The sequence below is a fragment of the Archocentrus centrarchus genome, chromosome 7, assembly GCF_007364275.1.
Source record: "Archocentrus centrarchus isolate MPI-CPG fArcCen1 chromosome 7, fArcCen1, whole genome shotgun sequence".
In the NCBI taxonomy this organism is placed as follows: domain Eukaryota; kingdom Metazoa; phylum Chordata; class Actinopteri; order Cichliformes; family Cichlidae; genus Archocentrus; species Archocentrus centrarchus.
Window position 1 is genome coordinate 3655146 of NC_044352.1, and position 25287 is coordinate 3680432.

Here is a 25287-nt window from a genome sequence, read left to right on the forward strand (position 1 = left end):
TGTGTAGCCGGATTACTACCACGGAGAGTAGAACAACAATCTGGCGATGAGTCAGCGTCTCAGCCCCTCCTATATACTCCTAACCTTGATGAGTAACCGGGAACAGCTGCCTTCCCCAATGAACCACCTGGAAGACAGAAAACACTCCCAACAACATGGCCCGCCCCGACTCATGACAGATATCTTATGTCAGAAGCTGTATCCGGGGTGTGTGGTTGCTGTGGGAGCTCTGATGAGGAGGGCAGGCAGGTGCAAAAAAAGTGATCTTCTAAAGTGATTCAGATGTTTCTATGTGCTTTGTTGTGTAATGTCTTATACTGGTAAATAGAGTTGTCAACATGATGAAGTGAAGTGGCTTTTTGGCTACTTCAGATATCCTTATATAACAACTATAGTTGTTGTGATTTCTGCAGCTCTCTGAGACAGATTTCTGTTTAAAAAGATATTTTTAACGTCAATGACAGTTTTTACCTTGATAAAAAAAAAAAAAAGAATATATTAAAGTCACTTTGCCAAAAACTGATTGCAGTTTCTACCTTGTGATAGAAATGCTGTTTCTCACTCAAAATTACCTGATATAATTCATGAGAGATAAGTTTGACACGTGTTTCACAGATTATAGGCCAACAAGTCATTTAAATACAGCTGTTTCAATACAGGCAATCATTTTTTGGCACATCAGCAGCTGTTGAATGTAACTAATGAAGTAACTTCTAATCTAACTTATTTACTTCTAAAATTAAGTAAATCAGTAAAGTAACTAAGTTACTTTGTAATCAGTGATCAGATTACTTTTTCAGGGTAACTATGCCATCACTGGTAGTATTGGTGTGATGTTTTGCCCAGTGAGTCTGAGGTTTTTTTACACTGAACCTACAACCTTTTTCCTGCTGTTTATGAGATAGTTACAGCAGAAGCATCAGTGGGAATAAAAAAAAGGAAAAAACAAATAATTTGTCATCAGAATTGGTAAGAAATAGATCACCTGAAGAAATGGATGCTTTTTCTTACTTTTTAAAAACATATATTTATTGATTTACTGATTGATTGTATGAAAACTCTTGCCTGCACAGTACTGGGGTAACAGGTCAGCAGTGTTGGCATTATGGACCGGCCTCAGGGGTTTAGGCACACCCTGTTATATTTTTAACTTAGTAAAATATTGTATATACTAGTAGCCAGTAGAACATATATTGTAATCCCAACTGAAATTCACACAGTATTAAAAATCTGTCTCAGATGTAGATTTTCATTTTCTAAAGCTTTTAAGGGTCATAACATCAAAATGAATAAAATAATGATAATGACATTGATATCCTTAACCCAGCGGGATACAGATACACAGGTCAATCTGACAGAGTTAAAGACAACAGTAAGAGAATAAGACAAACTGAGATAATGTGTATAAGCAAGAAAAACTCACCGTAGACTCATTTGTCAGGAGTGCAGTGAGCTCTCTGTCCTCATCTGTTTTTTCAGTTTTGCAGGCATATCCAAAATGAATCATTTCGTATGCATCCACACAGCAATCATACCAGTCGCCATCAAAATAACAGCCAATATCCAAAGCAGACCAATGCAAAATGCTTTCATGATGTGATACAATAAAACCATGAAAAAGTTACAGAGTCTCGTAAATTTCTTTTCTGTCCGGAGTTGTAAAAAAATTAAAATTAAAAAAAGTATAACCAAGTAGAGACTGCAGGAAATTACATCTTCATGTGTGCAAGTGCACTGCATAGCCCTGGCAAGCACATATTTGTGACCTAAATCATAAATCAGTGCAACAAAGGTGCAGAGCAATGTCTTGCAAGAAGTTCTTCATCTTGAGTGCAAGAGACGGCTTCTGCTAAAAGCTGCTGCTTATAAGTTGTGACTGTAACACGAAGCCATGCCCTTCCTGTTTATGGAAGAAGTTTATACCAAGCTTTGATGGATTGAGTGACGTCTTACATACAATTTGGGTCAACTTTGACCTGTTCTGACATTTAACACCAGTAAAAAAAAACATCCTAAATTTGAGGTTTTAAGTTTAGATACAACTCTGTGGGCCAAATTAAGGAAAAATGTCATTTCAGGGAATCTTGAATCTGTACATGACATGTCTGTGTGAATATTTTATGGGACAACACTGACAAAGTTCAAGGGGGCCTTTGACACTTGAATGAGAACTGTCTGCATTCCCAACACTGTTGCCAAAGTTCCTGTAGAGACAAATACTTTCTGGTCTTTGACGGATCATGGGGAAATCTCCAAACAGGAGAGGCTAGAGGATGCCTTAAAACAGGCAGAGGCACTGAGTTAGGGTGGCATGATTGATTGGTTAGTGCTACCTCATAGTAAGAAGAACGGTGGTTCAGATCCTGCCTGGGGCCTTTCTGTTTGCCTGCCTGACATCAGTTAAAACACCAGGGTACTCTGACTTCTTCCTACAATCCAAAGGATTGTGTGTTAGGTTAACTTGTTATTCTAAACCGGTCATGAAGATGAGGTGCTATTTGAATGTACAATTAAAGTGTGATTTTTAGTTCAAAGCTCTTTGATTGGTCAGTATGACTAACTGTTATATAAAAGCAAGAGAGCATTAGGTGCCATTTAATCTCAGTTATCTTAACTTCAGTGAGTAAAACTAGAAGGGCACTCAGTAGTGCTCATATCTCAGGCAAGAGAGTGCCGGTATACTGCAACTCCATAGCAGAAGTTGGTTTGTACCAGAAGTCACGTGACCTTAATAGCGGAAGTGGGTCATCTTTGTGTGCTTATTCCTCGTTTTTCTTCACTTTTGTCTCTTTAAAGATGTTATTCCTCTCTCGTACAGCCTCGATTACAACTACATGCAAATGACCGATTATGCAAATTAGGTGTTGACATCATATAGTGACTTCTAGTGACTCTTAGGACAGACAATAGCTACTTTCCTTACTGAGGAGTTGGCAACAGTGGTTGAGATCAGTTGACAGTTCAGCTCCTCTCTTCACCCAAGTGTCCAGAGCACGCACATGGACGCAGATCTGATGATACAATTACAAAATCGATCATCAACCTGTGACCCAGGTTGTCCTGGTGTCACGTGCACTTATGGACATTCTTATGTTTGAATATGGTGTTTGTTATGGACAAACTGTGGTTTGCACAGAGGTCCAACAACAATTTAGATTCAGATCAGGCAGGCAGGCCATTCCACCCAGTAGGATGATGAAGTCACTGGATGGAGCACCCTCGAATACCCCGCCCAGCAACTCCAAGAAGAGTGGGTACTCTCAACTGTCATTTGGTGCATACTGTAAGCGCAAAACAATCCTCCCGTCCACCAGTGAAAACCCCGACATACAGACAGGAAGCCGAGGGGATACAAGAATACCCACCCCAGCTCACGGCCTCTCACTGACAGCAACTTCCTGTTTACTATGCATCCTGTTCCATATTATTTCCTGTGTTTATTTTAGTTTCCTAGCTAGTTTTTCGCCACTGTTTGTGTGTTTTTATGGATTTGGGTTCATTTTCTGTGAACCACAAACAGTGTTTTCACTGTTTGAGAGTCTGGATTTGGGGTCCTCAGTCTTCACTAAGGCTGACACAGACATTTTTCAAATATAAACTTTGGCTTTTCAAGCTTTCACTACAGGAAACCGCATGTTTCATTTGGCATAGACAGCGATGCAGCACTCCCATTTATCAGGGCTTGGAAACAGCACTGACAGTACAATAGCTTGTAAACTGTGTCAAATTTCATTGTATGGTTTTTGTGTGCATTCCCTCGAAGCTGTCTAGCTGACTGCACAGCTGAATTCAAGTGTTTTTCCTGCAGGACTAAAAGCTCTTATTCTGAAACTGGTGTGTGGGGGCGATCCTTAATAAAATTCCAGAGTTTTTCCAAACAGGAGGTCTGGGCTTCTCCGCTTAGTTTCTAAAACTAGAAACATCCTGTTTCAGAGTAATGCTGAAAAGTTAATTCATGCATGTATTCCTTCTAGGCTGGACTATGGTAATTCATTATTATCAGGCTGGGCAGTCTGCAGCAGGACTGAGATACTGAGGCTGAGACTGTGTGTAACTTGATAGAAATTGTTACACTCGGTGTGAAAAACAGGAAACATTTGTTTCCTGCTATAATTTGATTGATGCTGCATTCTCAGTGGAGGGAAAGGTGATGGATATGAAAAACTGCTACAAATATATTCCTCATGACAGCGCTGCTTCCATTGGGATATCCATCCTGATATATGGCATCATTTTATATTACAAATACCTGACGTGCAGCTGCGATGGCCGAACTTTTCGATGCAATGAATTCATGGCTGTCCCATTTTCATAGTGTTCTTTCTAATACTCCTGATAGACCGGACGTTTCAGAGAACAGCGAAACACGCTGCGATCCTTTCAGGTGTTGTAGTCAAGCGCGTCATCAGAGCGATTTTATGTGGTCTGCTGTGGGTTGTGCTTCTGTTAGTTCATGGAGACTGGTACTTCTGCTGTAAGACTGATGAGGAGAACATCACGCTGCCCTGCAAAATAGAGCTCACAACTGAAGAAGCCAAAAAAAGGGAAATGATAAACACATCAAAGGTGAGTGTTTTTTTTTTTATGTACAGTAATCTCATTCTTTTCTTTATGAAATTACAGTAAATGTACAGAAATGCAGTATGTCTTTCTCTCCCCTCAGCCCAACCGGTCGCGGCAGATGACTGCCCCTCCCTGAGCCTGGTTCTGCTGGAGGTTTCTTCCTGTTAAAAGGGAGTTTTTCCTTTCCACTGTCGCCAAGTGCTTGCTCATAGGGGGTCGTTTTGACTGTTGGGTTTTCTCTGTATTATTGTAGGGTCTTTACCCACAATACAAAGCGCCTTGAGGCGACAGTTTGTTGTGATTTGGCGCTATATAAATAAAATTGAATTGAATTGAATTGAATTGAATTATTTTTATTATTATTAGCATTTGAATAGAATAGAATAGAATGCCTTTTATTGTCATTATACAGGATGTACAATGAGATAGGAGGGCCACTCCTGTTCAGTGCCATGCAATAGAAAATCAAATTCTCTAAAATAAAAAATAAAAATATTATAGTCTAGTATAATCAAGAAATATACAGAAAATAAACAATGTATAAAATATACAAAAAATAGAATGTATAAAAATATATACATACATTGGTGCATCTGTACATTGTAAGAAAAGTAAATAAGTGCATACATATAAAAATGAAGATGATGAATATTGCACTAGTGAATGAATACTGGATATTACCAATATAGGAATGTTAGATATTGTTCAGTATGAATAATATAATATTGCACAGTCACAGTGGGTGAGTGTGTGAGTTCAGGGTGGTGATTGCTCTGGTGAAGAAACTGTTCTTGAGTCTGTTTGTTCTGGCTTTGATGCACCTGTAGCGCCTGCCAGAGGGCAGCAGGTCAAACAGGTCAAAGCCAGGGTGTGAGCTGTCCTTGATGATGTTCCTGGCTCTGCTGATGCAGCGGGAGGTGTAGATGTCCATCAGGGAGGGGAGAGGGCAGCCAACGATTCTTTGTGCTGTCTTGACTACCCTCTGAAGCCTGACCCTGTCTGCCTCAGTGCAGCTGCCGTACCATACTGTGATACAGTAGGTCAGCAGGCTCTCAATGAATGAGCGGTAGAAGGTCAGCAGCAGGTCTGAGTCCAAGTTGTTCTTCCTGAGGACCCTCAGGAAGTGAAGTCGCTGCTGAGCCTTCTTGATAACAGCTGTGATGTTATCTGACCAAGAAAGATCAGCAGAGATGAGGACACCAAGAAACCTGAAGGTGTGGACCCTCTCCACACGCTTGCCGTTGATGTAGAGGGGAGCTGGGCCAGTCCTGTGCTTCCTGAAGTCGATGATCTCTTTGGTTTTCATGGTGTTCAGTACCAGGTTGTTCTCTGAACACCAGGCTGTCAACTTCAGGACCTCCTCTCTGTAAGCTGCCTCATCTCCCTTTGAGATGAGTCCGACCACTGTGGTGTCGTCAGCAAATTTGACGATGAGGTTGTTATTGTGGGCCAGACTGCAGTCATGGGTGTAGAGGCAGTACAGGAGGGGGCTCAGCACACAGCCCTGTGGGGAGCCAGTGCTCAGTGTGCGGGTGGAGGAATGATGGGGGCCAAGTCTCACAGTCTGGGGCCGGTTGGTTAAGAAGTCCTTGATCCAGGAACATGTGAGAGGGGGGAGGCCCAGGGTGTGCAGTTTGGTGGTGAGAATGTCTGGGATGATTGTGTTGAACGCTGAGCTGTAATCCACAAAGAGCATGCGAGCATAGCTCTGCTGCTGCTCCAAGTGGCTCAACACAGAGTGGAGAGCTACAGCGATGGCGTCCTCTGTGGATCTGTTTGCACAATATGCAAACTGATGGGTGTCGAAAGTGGGGGGCAGATGGTCTTTGATGTGCTGGAGAACCAGCCTCTCAAAGCACTTCATGATTACCGGTGTGAGGGCCACAGGGCGGTAATCATTTAGGCTGGTGACAGATGACCTTTTGGGCACAGGGATGATTGTGGCTGTTTTTAGGCAGGGGGGGATGACTGCTTGGGCCAGGGAGAGGTTGAAAATCCTGGTGAGAATCAGGGTGAGCTGGTGGGCACACGCTCTGATCACCTTGCCAGGTACTCCGTCTGGTCCGGCAGCCTTCCTGGGGTTCACTGCCAGGAGCACGCGCCGTACCTCATGCTCCTGGACGGTGAGTGGGGTGCAGCCTGGTGGGGGGGGGCAGGACTGGAGCAGATGGGTGGTCCTGAGGCATCCCAAAGCGAGCAAAGAAACAGTTAAGTTCCTCTGCTAGCGACACACTCAGGTCTCCTGCAGTCACATCACAGCCTCTGAAGTTTGTGATGTTCTGAATGCCCTGCCACACCTCCCGTGTGTTATTGCTGGACAGATGGGACTCTATTCTCCTCCTGTAGTCCGTTGTGGCTTTTTTAATTCCTCTTTTCAGGTCAGCTCGAGCAGCGCTGTACAGAGCTCTGTCGCCTGACCTGAAGGCAGCATCACAGGTTTTGAGGAGTGAACGGACCTGGCTGTTCATCCAGGGTTTCTGGTTAGGGAAAACCCGGATGTTTTTGCTGACAGTCACATTTCCGATACAGAACTTAATGTAGTCCAGTACCGTCCCTGTGAATGTTTCTAGGTCCTCGTGTTCGAATAAGTCCCAGTCTGTGTATGCAAAGCAGTCCTGTAGGTCGGAGAGTGCGTTTTCAGGCCAGGTTGTAATGGTTTTTACAGTAGGCCTGGCTCTCCGTCTGAGGGGGGTGTATGCTGGGGTGAGCAGCAGGGAAAGATGGTCGGACTGGCCGAGGTGGGGGAGGGGTTTGGCTCTGTAAGCGTGCTTAATGTTGGAGTAAACATGTTGCTTCTCTCCTGCATTTTTTTCTTAAAATTGTGTGACTGTTTGCTTGTGTCCAGTTGCCGTTTGACCGACATAATCTCGTAGAAACAAGGATGTTTGATGTCTGAGAAAGACTTTAAAAAATTCTCAATTGTACTGATGTAGTTTCTCCCACAGTAAGTTAAGGCAGCAGGATACTCGACTGTCTGTCTTTTTTTTTCCCATTTTACCCTCTCCTCTCTCTCACTGAGCTCAGTGATACCCTTCTTATTTCCAGTGTTTGTCTTGATACCATCTCTTCCTCTGTCTGGGTCAGCATCATGGTCAGAGCCGGCCTGAGGCGCCACCAGGGGGCCCCCAAGCTCACGCACATTTATCATGAAACTTTTTTGTTTTCATTTTTTACATTTGCCAATGTCCTAAAAGAAAGAAGAGGCTATTCCAACTGTCCAGATTTGTACACTTGTAACAACGCTAATTTAATGAGTAGGCTACACTGACTTCGTGCATCAGCGTGCATTCAGGTAGTTTGGGCAGGCATCCATCAGCAGTTCTGACCTGATGATCAGTTTGTGGATGAAGCTACGAAAGAGAAATGAGACAGAAAGGAGCTGTCCCTCTGGGGCAGAGAGGAGGAAAAAGAGAAGATCAGAGAAAAAAGACAAAGGTATGTTTCCATGAGCAGTTACAATACGTTTTTTTCAATGATATCTCTATGAAAAAACAAGCTGTGAGCCTGTGTCACCGTCCTCAGTGTGTTTCTAGTTCATGTACATTTTGCTTGGATTTTACTTTCATGAGTCTATAACCCAGTGTTTTTAGTTTTAGGACTTTCATTTTTCTATTTCTATTGTTACTGTTACAGTTTGATTCCTAGTTTATTGAGTTTTTGCAGTTTTTAATTTTTGTTTTTTTGGTAATTCCCGGTTGGTTTCATTGTTTATATCCTCAGGCTTCTTGGTTTAGTTATCGGAGTTCTGTTCTTAGCTTCCTGTGGTCCCGGTTCTGTTTGGTGTTTTATTGTTTCTGGTTTGTTCTCCTGTTACGTTAATTTAGCCCCGGTCTCTGTTCCTTGTGTTGTAGTTTAAGGCTTCCTCTTGTGTCTAGTTACCTGTTATGATCTTTTAACAGCATAATAACATATTTCCCGCACTTCTTGTAGCACTGATCCCAGTTGCTGACCCTTTGTGTTCAGTATTATTCCATTGATTTTCAGCTATTCTGTATGCTGAATAATTATTATTTACATATTACAATTGGCTTATTTATGAGCCTGTAATTAGGTGCATAAATCACGTATTTCCTAAAAAGCCTATGACCTCTAGATTGGATATGGCATGCACTGATCTGGGAAGACCAGGTGAACAGACTTACACTAATGAGACAAGGGGAACCAAAACTAAACACAACACACAGAACGGGGGATTGGCAAAATAAAACAGGAAGTGAACTCATGAAATATAAACATAACACAGAAGACTTGACAAAGGAGGCTGACACAGAGGGAATATAAACCTGTGATTAAATGGGGAAGACAAAGGAATTGGGGAAATAAACACCAATTAAACAAAAACTGATACACAATACAACAAACTGAAAAGCTAAACAGTAAGAAAAAACAATAAACACAACCAGAGACAAAACAAAAAGAGAAATTCACTAAAAGAACTCAAAACACTGGGCCACCGGCAGGACCAAATGGGAGTGTCATCAAAATAAAACAAACAACAACAAGAAAACCCCAAAACAGATTGAGTTAAAAAACTGAAGAACAGTGTGCTGTGAGTCCAAATCACATAGAATGTATTCACAATGTCTCAACAGTAGGGTGGTAAAAGTAGTTCACCAACCTCGTCCTTAATCTAAGCCAGATGGTGTGCATTCCACAGAGCTAGCGTAGTGAAAAGAAAAACCAAGAGTGTGTGGTTCACACTGGGGTCAGGCTCACAGATTTATCTCCAGTGGTATATGGTCTGCTCATTGTGTGCTCCTAGAACATATTTAGGAGGTATTCTGTTATTCTATTTAACAAAGCAGAAGCATGTTCAAGCTTTTTCAGTGATTCACTGTAAATACTTAAAAACAGGCTTAATCCTACCCTGTGTTCACGGCTGATCATGGGTAGGGAACCAAATTATCATTGATAGGTGGCACAGTAAATGTATAGGCTCACATTTGATAGTACTGGACCAATGGGAATATTCTACATGTTAATATAAACATATTTATGGAACACTGTGTCAAAGGAGTTCCCAGTTCAACAACTATTATGTGTTATCACAGAGTTCAGAAATAAATGTGTGATTGTGCTAATGCTTAATTTGCTGGAAATGCAACAACAGAAGAGTAGAGAGAGAAGACTGTGGTGTTTTAGATTTGCTCTCTGTGGAAGTGACCCTGCCTGGCGCCGTCTTGGTGCTTGGCACACACACACACACACACACACACACACACACACACACACACACACACACACACACACACCTGGCATCTTAGTATTCATTAATGTACTTTTGCATGAACTGTTTAATATATAAATGGTTGTGCATGCATTGAATGAGAGTAACCATTCTACAATGATTCTGAGGTAAAGAATGTAACGATTAGAAGACTTAACAGCCGAATTTCCCATAGATCGACAGACAGACTGGGGCTACATTTACAAAGTAAGTGAACTGCATTGTTAATGCTACAGGGAAGTAGACGCTGCACTGGTCTGTCGTGGTAAAGAGGGAGCTGAGAGTGAAAGCGCAGCTGTCGATTTAACAGTCGATCTACATCCCTACCCTCACCTATGGTCATGAGCTTTGGGTAGTAACTGAAAGAATGAGACAGCGAATACAAGCGGCAGAAATGAGCTTCCTCCAAAGGGTGGCTGTCCTCTCCCTTAGAGATAGGTTGAGGACAGCAGCCATTCAGGAGGGGCTCAAAGTAGAACTGCTGCTCCTCCACATCAAAAGGAGCCAGTTGAGGTGGTTCGGGCACCTGACTAGGATGCCTCCTGGGGGCCTCTTTGGTGAGGTGTTCTGAGCATGTCCTACCAGGAGGCCCAGGGCAGACCCAGGACCTGCTGGAGAGATTATTGACAGGTAGTGTCATTTGTTTGTGAAGGAAGACACCTGAAACACTTTAACTAAAAAATGATAACATTTAATCTATTAAAGAATCAGAAGAACTCACATATCCAGGCCATTTGAAGTTCGCCAATGACCATCTATATCTTTAATCCGGAAAGAGCCATTTGAACCCGGCTTCCATGCAAAAAACAGTGAGAGCTGCAAATACTAGCGGTAGCCAGTAGCGGCTACCGCGAGTGACACATATTTTGAGAAAAGAAAAGAAATAAATAAATAAAACGATTTTATTTTAATATTTCAAGATCACAATAATGTTCCAGTTTAAAACTACAACAAAAACCGAACTGACAAAAATAAAATGCACTTCAATTGGATAATTTACTTCCACAAGCCGCACAAAGCTGCAGATTAAGCCTGAAAGAGCCGCATGCGGCTCCGGAGCCGCGGGTTGCTGACCCCTGATCTAAATTATCCAGAGGAGGCATGGGAGAAGGTCATGTGGTCAGACGAGACCAAAATAGAGCTTTTGGTATCAACACCACTCGCCATATTTGGCGGAAGAAGAAGGATGGAGTACACCCCCAAGAACACCGTCCCAACTGTGAAGCATGGGGGTGGAAATATACTTTGGGGTGCTTTTCTGCAAAGGTGACAGGACAACTGCACTGTACTGAAGGGAGGATGGATGGGGTCATGTATCGCGAGATTTTGACCAACAACCTCCTTCCCTCAGTAAGAGCATTGAAGATGGGTCATGGCTGGGTCTTCCAGCATGACAGTGACCTGAAACACACAGCCAGGAGAACTAAGCAGTGGCTCCATAAGAAGGATTTCAAGGTCCTGGAGTGGCCTAGTCAGTCTCCAGACCCAAACCCATTATAAAAAAATCTTAGGAGGGAGCTGAAATTCAATGTTGCTCAGCGACAGCCCCGAAATCTGAACGTTCTGGAGAAGATCTGTATGAGGAGTGGACCAAACTCCTGCTGCAGTGTGTGTGATTCAAGAGCTACAGGAAACATCTGGCCTCTGTAATCGTAAACAAAGATTTCTTTACTAAATACTAAGTTCTGTTTTTCTGTTTTTCTATTGTATCAATTACTTATTTCATGTACATTGTATATAGTGTTATTATTAGTAGTATTAAGGTTAATCTTGTTTGTTGATTTTATATATATTCTTTTCTTAATAGTGTGAATTATTATATCTTTATTTATATTTATAATAACTGCGGCTGCTGTTACACCCAAATTTCCCCTCTGTGGGACAATAAAGGCTGTTTCTTCTTCTTCTTCTTCTCATTCAATAAAATGCAAATTAATAATTTAAAAATCATACAATGTGATTTTTTTTTTTTATTTTTTTTTTTAATTCTGTCTCTCACAGTTGAAGTGTACCCACGATGAAAATTACAGACCTCTCCACTATTTGTAGGTGGGAAAACTTGCAAAATCAACAAATACTTATTTCCCCACTGTATCTCTCTGCTGGCCTCAGAATGCCTTGGGGTCCCCTGGATAAGCTGGTGGAGGGTTAGGGTTAGCTAGTGGAGGCGGCTGGGGAAAGCACGGTCTCGGCTTCTCTGCTTAGGCTGCTGCCCCCGCAACCTGGCCCCCGATAAGCAGAAGAAGATGGATGGATGTTTTAGATTTAGTTTAACATATAAATGGTTCTGCATGCATTGTATAAGACTAATCATTCTTTAATTATTCTCAATAAAAGAAATGTAATGATTAGAAACTTCTTATAGTTGCAGTGGCATAGAAGGCTGTAAATAAGTATACTCTTATGTGATCTTGCTAATACTTAATCATACATAATGCTAATCAAATATAATTGTAATTAATATAACAAATGAGAGCGTCTAAAGTTAAGAATATGAGCTGTACTGGTCTGTGTGTGTCAAGTTAATGCATGTAGGTAAAAGTTCATGTGGGAATCCCAGCAGAATATAATATGAGGGAGGATGTGCGTGAAAATACCAAATACGGCAGTGTTAAAGTGTGCATGTGGACACGGGGCTGTGGATGAGAATCTGTGACTGGAATTTTCCATCAATTTTAGAATCTCCCACACCAGCAGAGAGAGGGGTTACAAAAGAAGCTGTTTTGGAGAGATTCAACATTTGTTCTTCAGCTCTCTGGGGATGAAGAGTGAGATTATTTCAAGCAGCTGTTGAACAAGTAACTCGGGATGTCTCAAACTATATAAATATGAAGTGGTTAAAAACAGACTGCAAACAGCACAGCTGCTGCAACCAAAGCAGCTGAATGCAACAAATTCTAATTATTGCCTGACAAGCTGCTGATAAAAGCCTTATAATTAGTACATCAGCTGACAAAATCAGTATAAATCCATCAGCTGTGCTGTGTTTGAAAACCTGCATTTAAAAAAATGATCACAGAGAAAGTTTAATGTGACAAAAGACAAAAATAAAGGCTGGTTACATCATCATTGTGTTTTACTCTATTTAGGAAAGATATAGATTTTCTCACAAATTTACATCCCCTCATCGTGGGCATGAATGTCAGGATAATTTTGCTGATTTCTCTGGACTGTTCTTTTCCAAGGTGGGATGAGCATATACAGGTGCTGGTCATAAAATTAAAATATCATGAAAAAGTTGATTTATTATAATATATATATATATATATATATATATATATATATATATATATATATATATATATGTGTGTGTATGGATGTGTGTATGTGTGTATGTGTATGTATGTGTGTGTATGTGTGTGTATGTATGTATGTATGTATGTATGTATGTATGTATGTATGTATGTGTGTGTGTGTGTGTGTGTATACACATACACAGACGGACATTTCTTTTGAGTAAATATATTGCTTTGTATCAGCCGTTAATGTTATTATGTCTCCTTATGATGGGACATTACTGTGGTTCCTTATTGCCACCTGTTGCCTGGGGGCATAGATCCAGCTTCATATTTGTGCCAGGATTTAATTAAGTTCTGGCTCAAGTCCTGGATCTATCCTTCAACAGCTACATGGCAAATCATGACAATTTATTCGAAAGACCCAGCACTACACAAACAACATTTATTTATCTAATAGACTGCAATTTGTTCATTAAATGGTGAGTCTCCTTCATATACTAAGGTTAATTCTGGAGTTCAGCAGGGTTCTGTGGTAGGACCAGTTATATTTACACTATAATGCTTCCCTTAGACAGTTTCCCTAAAACTGAACAAACCCCACAAAGCTCAGGAACATGGTGCCTGATCGGATTCTTACTCTGGATGGCATTACTTGACCTCCAGGAACACTGAGAAATCTTGGAGTTGTTTTCGACCAAGATATGTCTTTCAGTACACATATTAAGCAGATTTTCATTCACCTCTTTTTACTCTGTTTATACCCCACTATTAGTTATTATTAATCTCTGTCTCTCCTCTCAGCCCCCCCTCAGCAGATGACTGCCCCTCCCTGAGCCTGGTTCTGCTGGAGGTTTCTTCTTGTTAAAAGGGAGTTTTTCCTTCCCACTGTCACCAAGTGCTGCTCATAGGGGGGCGTTTTGACTGTTGGGTTTTCTCTGTATTATTGTAGGGTCTTTATCTACAATATAAGACCACCTTGGTGTTATATAAATAAAACTGAATCAGATGAAAACAGTGACTGCTGTTTTGACTTACTGCACTGACTTATTTTGACTGTGTTGACCAGAAATTCTTTACCTATACTGTCTGACTCATATACTGTAAGACTGTTTTTGACTTGTATGACAGCTGGGAGAGGCTCCTACATTATGCTTTTATTGTATTATACTCTGTGGATGTATTTATTTGGGAGTTTGTTAGTCACATAAACACTGGAAGAATATATTCTCATATATTGACTCACATAATTACTGGTTTGCTCTACATAGTCAAGATAACATTTTAGGCCTCAGAGCCCTGTACCTTATCCACTTTACGGTTGAAGGTCTTGTATTTATGATACTGTCTATCTGTCATGGTGAACAGTGTGGCAGGCAAGGTAGGACCAAAAATGCAGGACTCAGTGTGGGACTGAACTTAATGTGGTTTATTTAGAATATGACAGGAAATAATAATAATAATAAAACTGGAGGCTGGACAAGTTTCAGAACAAACCTATGGCACAGGGTGACACTGACAACAATACAACAAAGAACTGACCCAGACTAAGGGTTTAAATACAGGCACAAGGTAACGAGAGGATCAGGAACAGGTGGAGACAAGGCTGGGAATAATTAAACAAGACAGGACCAGGAAGCAAGCTAAATACAAGGCAGACAAGACTAAGACTAACAAAGTAAAACAGCAAACAACTGAATATTGAGACAGATGCCGATGTAACACAACACTGGGAACAAAACTGAATACAAAAACCAACAAGACAAGAGACTTAGACATAGGGACAGAACAGACACTGGAGCACAGAGACGCGGGGAAGACAACACCGGGAACAGGGATTAAATATAAATAACTATAACAAATAACACGACCTATAAGCTATAATGAACTAAGAATCAAAAATATATGAAAACTGTGACACAAGAGAAGAATCTCAAATGAAAACAGAGCATAAAAAACAAACACAAAACGCTGAGCAAACGCCCCATAATAAGAAATAAAAGCTGGCAAAATCAAAGTGAAGCATGTGGGTTTGTTTGTTTGTTTTTAAGCCTGTCATGTCTGGCAGATGTTGCAAACAGAATTGCGATCTGAATGCACTGCTGTGTCAAACATATTTACTCTTCCAAGATGAGCTCTATAGATTATAGGCTCCTCTGGTTAATGTTTGTCCTTTTAGTTTATTTGTTTATTTGTGTTATTTTCCCCTTACATATACATAGAGACAACAGAGCACAAGCACATAAACAACAACGGTCCATCAACTGCTGCACCTGTAAAAGAAGAAAAAAAGCATACGAAAAACAAACAATACCTGGAAAAAATGAATTTATAAGGAATAAACAAAACAGAAACAAAGCATGGCTACACAAACCAACAATCCTGCTGTGTGTAGCATGTGTAGGCACATTTAAAATATGTAACTGTTCAAAGACAACAAACATTTGTACACAAAATGGGAAATAATTGTTGTTGACAGAGACGGAGGAGCTGATTGTTCTTCTCTGAATATAAGGAGCCCAGTACAAACACTTTGTGTTGACTCTTTTTTCCCAAGTGTTTTGGTTTAAATTGAGGCATAAAGCCTGAATATTCATCATATATTAACCATGAAGAAGTCCTGTATTTTCTTTAAAACCCACGACCTGACACTACAAATAAAAAGTATGATAGATACATTTATTTAGATGTATTATAACAAACAGCAGTATCAAAAAAAAAATATATATATATATATATTAGGGCTGCAACGATTCATCGATTAACTCGATTAACTCGATTCTAAAAATTTATCGACACAAATTTACTGTGTCGATGCTTCGTTTAAACTCTGCAGCGCTCAGCTGTCTCGGTGTAAGCGGCGCTCCTCACTAGCATTAGCAGCATTAGTGCTGACGTTTTTTTGTGGGTTTATTGGGGGCTGGCAAACCAACATAGAACTGCATTACCGCCACCTACTGGACTGGAGTGTGAATCACTCACGTATACACACACACACAGATTCTAAAAAGCTCTCCGTCGCTGCGATGGATTTCATTTAACACAGAGTGGATCATCACTAGAGTTGCCACCTGTCTCGTAAAATACAGAACCCCGTATGTTACGGGACTCCGTGGAATACGGCAACTGTCGCTGACATGCATTTCCACGCCTCCACTGCTCTCTGTGTGTCTGTGTGTGTTGTGCTCGCTGAGAATTTCAGCTGCTATTTTTGTCTTTACTTCAGCTGTAGCTACCAGAACTGGTTTGCTAGCGAGCGCGGGCCATTAGCACTAGCGATGGTTCGGTACCGGAAGGCCCGCCCCCAGGACCGAGGGGCTCCTTCAAAATATTTTTTATACTTTAATCCCTTATTAGTGACTAAATATAGACCTGCAGTAGAAACGTGTTTTCGAGAATGCTTGTGAATACAAAGCATTACACCATTACTCACACATGCGCCATGGCTCCGGCAGCCACTAGTTTTTCAAAACACTCATAGCAGGCAGCGGTTTTAACTGCGCAAGCGCAAAGAGGCGAAGCTGTGACGGTGAGCTCAAGTAGTGAAAAAGGAAACGTTTTTCCAGCGTCCAAAACAGCAGCTTTTTCTTTTAGTAACAATCATTAAATCTGTGAAACAGCTGGAGGTCCTTCATCAAGCACCTGATCAGCAAGTGTTAAGGTGAAGAAAAGAGAACTTTGTAGCTGCTCCATTCACCGCTGTTTGTTCACATGGCGAGAAACTGCATTACGGAAGTTAAAATATGCAGATAAACTGTTAATAAAAAAAAGTATTTCTTATCCGATTACTCGATTAATCGCTGGAATAATCGATAGAATACTCGATTACTAAAATAATCGTTTTATGCAGCCCTAATATATATATATATATATATATATATATATATATATATATATATATATATATATATACAAATTACGTAGTATTGAACAATGTGTAGGGAGAGACTGCAGCGTCACCCTGGAAGAATTAGGTAGGTGGAATAACTGGATGGATGGATGGATGGATGGATGGGGACAATTTTCCTTGCTTTGCTTCTGTCGCTGCATCATTTGATGTACTTCTCAGGCGGTTTGCTGAATAACGGTGCAGCGTCTTTGATCTTTGTTGGAGGAGAAACATTTTTGTCAGAGAGCACAGAATTGTGTCAGTGCATAAAAAAGTATTGGAGTTAAAACCAGACTGGAAACTAAACTGAGGTGGTAAACTGAAACAAGTATTAGTAAATATGGCAGCTCATCAATATTCTGTATCTTATTTTATTCCAAAATCCATCCATCCATCCATTTTCTTCCGCTTATCCGGAGCCGGGTCGCGGGGGCAGGAGCCTAAGCAAAGCCCAGGCTTCCCTCTCCCCAGCCACCTCCTCTAGCTCATCCGGAGGGACCCCAAGACGTTCCCAGGCCAGCCGAGAGATATAATCTCTCCAGCAGGTCCTGGGTCTGCCGCGGGGCCTCCTCCTGCTGGGACATGCCCGGAACACCTCACCCAAGAGGCGGCCAGGAGGCATCCTAATCAGATGCCCAAGCCACCTCAACTGGCTCCTTTCGATGTGGAGGAGCAGCGGCTCTACTCTGAGCCCCTCCCGGATGGCCGCACTCCTCACCTTATCTCTAAGGGAGAGACCAGCCACCCTTCGAAGGAAACTCATTTCTGCCGCTTGTATTCGCGATCTTATTCTTTCGGTCACTACCAAAAGCTCGTGACCATAGGTGAGGGTAGGAAAGTAGATCAACCAGTAAATCGAGAGCTTCGCTTTTACACTAAGCTCCCTCTTCACCACGACAGACCGGTGCAGCGTCCACATTACTGCAGAAGCAGCCCCGATCCGTCTGTCGATCTCCCGCTCCCTTCTCCCGTCACTCGTGAACAAGACCCCGAGATACTTGAACTCCTCCACTTGGGGCAAGAACTCGTTCCTGAGCCGGAGAGGGTACTCCACCCTTTTCCGGCTGAGGACCATGGCCTCAGACTTAGAGGTGCTGATTCTCATGCCGGCCGCTTCACACTCGGCTGCGAACCGTTCCACTGCGAGCTGGAGGCCACCCCCTGATGAAGCCAACAGGACTGCATCATCTGCAAAGAGCAGAGATGAGACTCTGAGGCCACCAAGGAAGACGCCTTCCGCCACCTGGCTACGCCTAGAAATTCTGTCCATAAAAGTTATGAACAGAATCGGTGACAAAGGGCAGCCCTGGCGGAGTCCAACACCCACAGGAAACAAATCCGACTTATTACCGGCTATACGGACCAAGCTCTCACTGCGGTTGTACAGAGACTGAATGGCCCGCAACAACGGGCCAGACACTCCATACTCCCGCAGGACCTCCCAGAGGATACCCCGAGGGACACGGTCGAATGCCTTCTCCAAGTCCACAAAGCACATGTAGACTGGTTGGGCAAACTCCCATGCGCACTTGAATATCCTTGAGAGGATAAAGGGGATAATATTCCAAAATCACTGAGTAAATATTATCAGCAGCTCTCTACAGTGTGGCATATTCCCCATTTCTCTGAAATGTGCTGTAAATCACACCCATACTCAAGAAAAATCATTTACATTAATTGGTATATAATAATTATAGACCTATTTCTAATCTTTCATTTCTCAGTAAAATATTTGAAAAAATTGTTTACAAGTAATTGAATGACTACCTTTCAAATCAGTCTTTATGATAAGTACCAATCAGGGTTCAGATCCAAAACAGAAACAGCTCTTACTAAAGATCACCAGTGACTCACAACGACTCAGTTTTAGTTCTTCTTGGTCTCAATGCTGCTTTCAACACTGTTGATCATGAAATTCTAATCCAAAGGCTTCATGACTCAGTTGCTTTAACTGGTGGGTTTTTGATTGGTTCTCATCGTATCTAAAGGGTCAAAGCTTTTATATTTCATTCAGCAGTTTTAGATCTGCTGCAGCCAGAGTTCTTACAGGTACACAAAAATTTGATCATAATACCAGTTCATTGTCTCTTACCTTTAAAACACTTTTGTTAGTTCACAAAGCTCTCAATGGTTTGGCCCTCTAGTACATCTCTGACTTACTCACTGCCTGCAACCCAATCAGACCTCTCAGGTCATCAGATGCAGATCTTTTAAATGTTCCTACAAGTAGATCTCAGTATGCTGAAAGTGCTTTAGGTTACTGTGGTCCTGTTCTGGGCAACAAGCTCTGCTTGTCCACCACTACAATGTCTGGTTGGTTAACCATCACCAGTTTGTCTGTATCTGGAACCTGTGGGACATCCCATTTTGAACTTGGGACTTTCAGGTCATACTTGGCACAGATGTTCCGGTATACTATGCCAGCCACTTGGTTATGGCATTCCATGGATGCCCTGCCTGCAAGTATCTTGCACCCTGCTGTTTGTGCTGGATTGTCTCAGAGGCATCTCTGCACAGTCTGCACCTGGGGTCTTGCCTTGTGTGGTAGACCCCAGCCTCTATCAATTTTGTGCTTAGAACTTGTTCCTGTGCTGCCATGATTGGTGCCTCTGTGCTATCCTTCAGCCCAGCTTTGTCCAGCCATCTCTCTGCTGGACTTTGCTTTGCTTTGTAGCTTCACCAGAGTCAAACTTTATTACTTAAACTCTGTAATTCAATAAATTATGTTCAGTTCTTTCAGATGATCTCTCATTATTGAAGTGCCTTCTTTGTTTGGTTGAGAAAACTCTGAGTTGACTTATCAAATTGGTAACCACCTGTTTTGTGACAGCTTAGCGTGAATGACAGTGACAGTGTCAGATGAATGAAGTACCTGCCTCAGCTTTCTGAGGTGGACCTTGCCAAAGTCATACATGTCATTAATAGTTATGAATAACCAGTGAAGTTGCCACTCATGTAAGGGAAGAACAACAAAGGAATGAGTGGCCAAGAAGCAGTGATGGTATAGTTACCTTGAAAAAGTAGTCCGACTACTGATTACTGATTACTCCTTTAAAAAGTAACTTAGTTACTTTACTGATTACTTAATTTTAGAAGTAACTAAGTTAGATTACTAGTTACTTTATTAGTTACTTTCAACAGCTGCCGGTCTTGTGCCAAAAGTGATCGTCTGTCATAAAGTGATTCAGATGTTTCTGTGTGCTTTTATGTGTAATGTCTTTGCTTATATTGCTAAACTGAGTGCAGTCAACATGATTTATGAGTGGCTTGGCCACTTCAAATATCATTATATAACTGTGATGTTATATTTGTTGTGATTTCTGCAGCCTCTGAGCCAGATTTCTGTTTAAAAAGATATTTTTAATGTCAGACAGTTTTTACCTTGGGAAAAAAAAAAAAAACGAATATATAGGAATCACTTTGCCAAAAACTGAGTGGAGCATCTACCACTCAGTTTGAGTGGTCATGAATCACCTGATATCATTCATGAGAGATGTGTTTGATATATACTTCACAGATTATAGGTCAACAAGTCATTTACAGCCGTTTAAATACAGGCAATGATTTTTATTTATTTATTTTTTTTGGCAAATACCGAAAATTGCTGTTTGGCAGACGATCACTTTTTGGCACAATACCAGCCTCTACTACATACTATAGTAGAGGGCTTTTCAACTTCTTCAGCTCTCCCCCACTTGGGTGCTGGGGGGCTCCTGCATTAGCCGCAGCTCTGCTTCGCCACTGTTGCGACTCGCTCTGTAAGTTTGACTGCGCCGTGACTCCAGATGTTACTTCATGTCTGACGTAGTGTTTTTGAAGCTAGATAGCACTTTGTCGCCAGCACAAAGTGCACAGCTAACCTTGATGTTGTCATCTTTAGCTGACACAGACTCACTATAGTGTCTGTATTTCAGCTAGAAAACGCGCATCTCTCTCCTCCCTCCATTGTTTACATTTGTGTCGCTGTGCTGTTATTGTCCTCATGCTGAAAACGGGATTTAACTGTCGCATCTGCCAGACGTCATTACCCGAGATGCAAGAAGAAAGCAAAAATATATCTTTGTACTGAGGAAAATGCAAAAAAGTAACGCACAGTGACTTGGATAAGTAACTTTAATCTGATTACTGGACTGCAAATAGTAACGCTTTAGATTACTCGTTACCGAGAAAAAGTAGTCAGATTAGAGTAACGCGTTACTAAGTAGCGCGTTACTGACATCACTGCCAAGAAGCTAGATACAACTTTAGCTCCTGTTAACATTTTGTGAAATTTATTGGATTAATCGGTGAGGCTGATAAACCTCTCATAGACATGTATGTGTGCACCTTTGCCTCTAAGGCAGGTAAACTTTCTTTTGCACTCTGATGCAGATGAACTATTGGTGCCGCTGTTGGACCAGAATGCAGCAGCCTTGGTTTGACAGTAATGTGGTCCAGCCATAGCGTGACCCGTTACAGCAGTGGCTTTCATCTTCTTGCTCAGCATGCTAAATCATCCTCAAATGATTTTTTTCTCAAATAAGTATGTAAAAGCTTTTTTTTTTTTTACCAACCATCAAACAGATAAGTGAAGAATTAATGTGCCAGAAGTAGTAACATAACTGAATAACATAACTAATGTGATTAATGCCACTGTACTAAATTCAGTGCAGAAAAATGTAATAAGCTTGTTGTACTGTTACTTTCAGACAAAAATAACGTTTGTTTGCGGGCAGCATTACATAAAGTCAGTTCAGCAAGTGAGTTCATTTGTAGCTACAAACTGATTTTGAAAATATTTAAATGAATTGTGCAAAGGTTTTTATGCTGCAGTTTGGAGCACAGTTACCTCTGAAAAAAGCTGGAGGCCCAGACAGGGTCGGTCATTCCTGGACTCCTGGAACACCAGAGGGAGATGTTATCAGAGCGAGAAACCGTTGATGTGGGTGGATTTGCTCAAAGCTGCGAGCAAGGCGCCAAAGCATGAATACATACATGCTGACTAGAGTAGACATTGTGTGGCTGACTGATTACAACCAAATAAAAAAGTCCATCATAGTCCCTGTCCCAAAGAAACCACACCCCAGCAGCCCCAATGACTTCAGGCCCATAGCGCTCACCTCTGTGGTGATGAAATGCTTTGAGAGACTCATCAAGACATTCATCACCTCCTCACTGCCCACCACCCTCGACCCACTACAGTTTGCATACCAGCCAGACAGATCCACAGATGACGCCATATCCTTCCTCCTCCACAAGACCCTTTCGCACATAGACACTGGTAAGGGGAACTATGTGAGAGTGCTGTTTGTAGATTACAGCTCAGCATTCAACACCATAGTTCCCTCCAGGCTGGTCTCTAAGCTGCTGGACCTGGGCCTGGGCCCATCCCTGTGCAGGTGGGTTCACAGCTTCCTGACCAGCAGACCACAGGTGGTACGAGTGGGTCACCTCACCTCATCCTCCCTCACCCTCAACACTGGATCCCCCCAAGGCTGTGTGCTCAGCCCTCTGCTGTACTCACTGTACACCCATGACTGCGAGGCCACGTCAGAGTCCAACGTCATCATCAAGTTTGCTGACGACACTGCTGTTGTGGGACTGATCTCCCACAATGAGGAGACAGCCTACAGGAGAGAGGTCTCCCGCCTGGAGAACTGGTGTCAGGAGAACCACCTCCTGCTCAACGTCAGCAAAACGAAGGAACTGATTGTGGACTTCAGCAGGAAGCAGCAGAGGGACTACCATCCACTTGTCATCAGTGGTGCTGAGGTGGAAAGAGTGGACACTTTCAAATACCTGGGAGTGACCATCTCACAGGACCTGTCCTGGACTCATCACATAAACATCACTGTGAAGAAGGCCAGACAGCGTCTCTACCTCCTCAGGCGGCTGAGAGACTTCAAGCTCCCACTCAAGGTGCTCAGGAACTTTTACACCTGCACCATCGAGAGCATTGTGCGTGGGAGCATCACCACCTGGATGGGAAACTGCACCAAGCAGGACTTCATGGCCCTAAAAAGGGTGGTTCGTTCAGCTGAACGGAGACACTTTAGTGTCTCAGTGATTTTTCTCATTATCACAGCAGCAGAGATGTTAACTCTGCTTCAGAGAGTTGTGAGGTGAGTTAAGGAGTGTGGGTGTATTTACCTTCTCACACTGACTGAAGTTCAAGACTTTGTGCCTGGAAAAGATTTTAAATTATGAGTAAAAAGTTCATTTTGAAATATAAAAAAAAAAAGAAATGGTAGAATTAATTTAAAATTAATTAATTTCTAACAAATTAATTTCTAACACAGCTTATTCTCTCTTTATTTTGTTCTGCACACAAATGTGTTTTTGCATAACAAACTTTAAAATTCATTCCTGGTCAAACTGAGTCGATATGATGGCGACTCGAGTGACTCAGACCATCAGAAGCTGGAAACTTTACCTGCTGATGTGCTGCTCTTTGTTCAGCCTGTTCCCCTCCTGTGGCGCTCTCCACGCTGGTCCACCTGATGTACTCCTTTGTTGCTCTTGGTTTCTGTTGTTTGGCCTCGTTAATCATCTCTTCTGCAGCATATAAACAGCCGTCCCAGTCTTTCCTATTTATGTTGTTCATAATTTCTTTGGTCAAGTTCTCATTTACGGCTCTCCTCAAAAGCTCCTCCAGAATTTTTTCCTCCTCTTCCAAAACCACTTGGTAATACAGAGTTTTCCTGCTGTACAAGCCCAGCTTTTTCTCACAGACTTGTCTCCATCCACTCCATGATGTTAACAAAGCTGCTACAATTATACCCAGCAACAAAGTGTAACCAGTAATCTGAAAAAAGAAGCAACAAATACATACAAATGATAATAAAATTCTGCATTTCTGTACATTTACTTTAATTTCATAAAGAAAAGAATGAGATTCCTGTACATGGAAAAAAAAAGACTCACCTTCGATGTGTTTATGGTTTCAGCTTTTGTGGCTGCTTCTTCAGTTGTGAGATTAGTTTTGCAGGGCAGCGTGATGTGTTTTTGGTCAATCTTACAGCAGAAGTACCAGTCTCCATGAATTAGCACAGCCACAACCCACAGCAGACCAAATAAAATCGCTCTGATGACGCGCTTGACTACAACACCTGAAAGGATCGCAGCGTGTTTCGCTGTTCTCCGAAACGTCCGGTCTATCAGGAGTATGAGGAAGAACACGATGAAAAATGGGACAGCCATGAATTCATTGCATCGAAAAGTTCGGCCATCGCAGCTGCACGTCAGGTAACTGTAGTAAAAAGAGATGAAAATTATCAGGATGAATATCCCAATGGAAGCAGCGCTGCCAGGAGGAACATGTTGCAAACAGTTTGTTAACTCATTTCTCATCTTGTCCATATTTCCTGTTTTTCACCCCGTGAATCACAATTTCTATCAAGCTAAATACAGTTTCAGCCTCAGTATCAGTCCTGCAGCAGACTGCCCAAGTGGCGAGTCCGATTCTCCGACCCGCAAATAAGAACCACATGAACATTTGCGCCCCTACAGGTGGAAGGACGCAACCGCAACGTGCAGTCATGAGAAGGCATTTAAATAACATCCACTCTGAGATCGCTTCGACTCTCGTGTAAACTCGTGAATTTTTTTCCACAGACTGTCCTCTATGAAGAGATGGTACGACGGAGTATTAGGGCCACACTGAGAACACAATAAATAAATAAACTGTGTATTTTGAGAATAAAGTCAAAATTTCGAGAAAAAAAATCAAAATATGAAAATTTAAAGTTGTCGTTTCAAGTCAAACAAGTGCGACGCCACGTCTGCCATACCGTCTCCAAACCGTCTTGTGTTACGAGTTAGTGAAACTATACTTTAGAATCGGTTTTAGTAACAGAGAAATTATTTCTCTTTTAGTACATAAACACGATGTAGTGAAGAGATGTTGCAGAAAGCTGCATCTGCTCAGAAAGAAAACCACAAACGACGCGACGATATCGATGGCTGCACCTTTGTGCAGTACGTGTGTCATCAGTAAGTTTGCCCCTTTCTCTCAGATCGGATAAACAAAGAGTTCTTGTCTGAAAGAGGTTTTATTATTCTTTCATCAGTACTTTTAAATATGCACTGACTCACTGGAACAGCTTTAAAATACTACTGTTTCTTTAAGCAGAGTAACAGAATTGGCCCTAAATAACTTCTGTGATTAGACTGCATCCCACTGCAGAGTAATCTGACAATGAACTACGTGCTCCAAGATTGGCTCAACATCTGCTTCAGATTAAGAAAGCAGATGGAAAACCACTTTCACTACCACATTTTTCAGACGTTATAAATACTTTCTCACTAACTGTTAAATAATATCTGTTCATTTTTAGATAATAGTCCCATTTTCCCCAAAGACCCAGGGAAACACAAACAACTTTTAAAGAAAG

The 25287-nt window shown here is 41.8% G+C and overlaps 1 protein-coding gene across 3 annotated transcripts; it reads right to left on the reverse strand.

Moving 5' to 3' along the window:
- Positions 1-15281: 15281 nt before the first annotated feature.
- Positions 15282-24329, reverse strand: LOC115783518 (uncharacterized). Of its 3 annotated transcripts, XR_004020216.1 has the most exons (5): positions 23819-24329; positions 23328-23699; positions 23045-23078; positions 21744-21791; positions 17015-17129 (listed from the first exon to the last, which is right to left on the reverse strand). XR_004020216.1 is itself a non-coding variant. In XM_030734382.1 (4 exons), the coding sequence occupies exons 1-3, from the start codon at positions 24251-24253 to the stop codon at positions 23049-23051; spliced, it is 837 nt and encodes a 278-aa protein (XP_030590242.1). In that variant the 5' UTR covers positions 24254-24329; the 3' UTR covers positions 15282-15299; positions 23045-23048. The 3 variants fall into 3 exon arrangements, 2 of the variants coding, with proteins under 2 accessions (XP_030590242.1, XP_030590241.1); XM_030734382.1 differs by lacking the exons at positions 17015-17129; positions 21744-21791 and adding an exon at positions 15282-15299; XM_030734381.1 differs by lacking the exon at positions 21744-21791.
- Between the last annotated feature and the right edge of the window lie 958 nt (positions 24330-25287).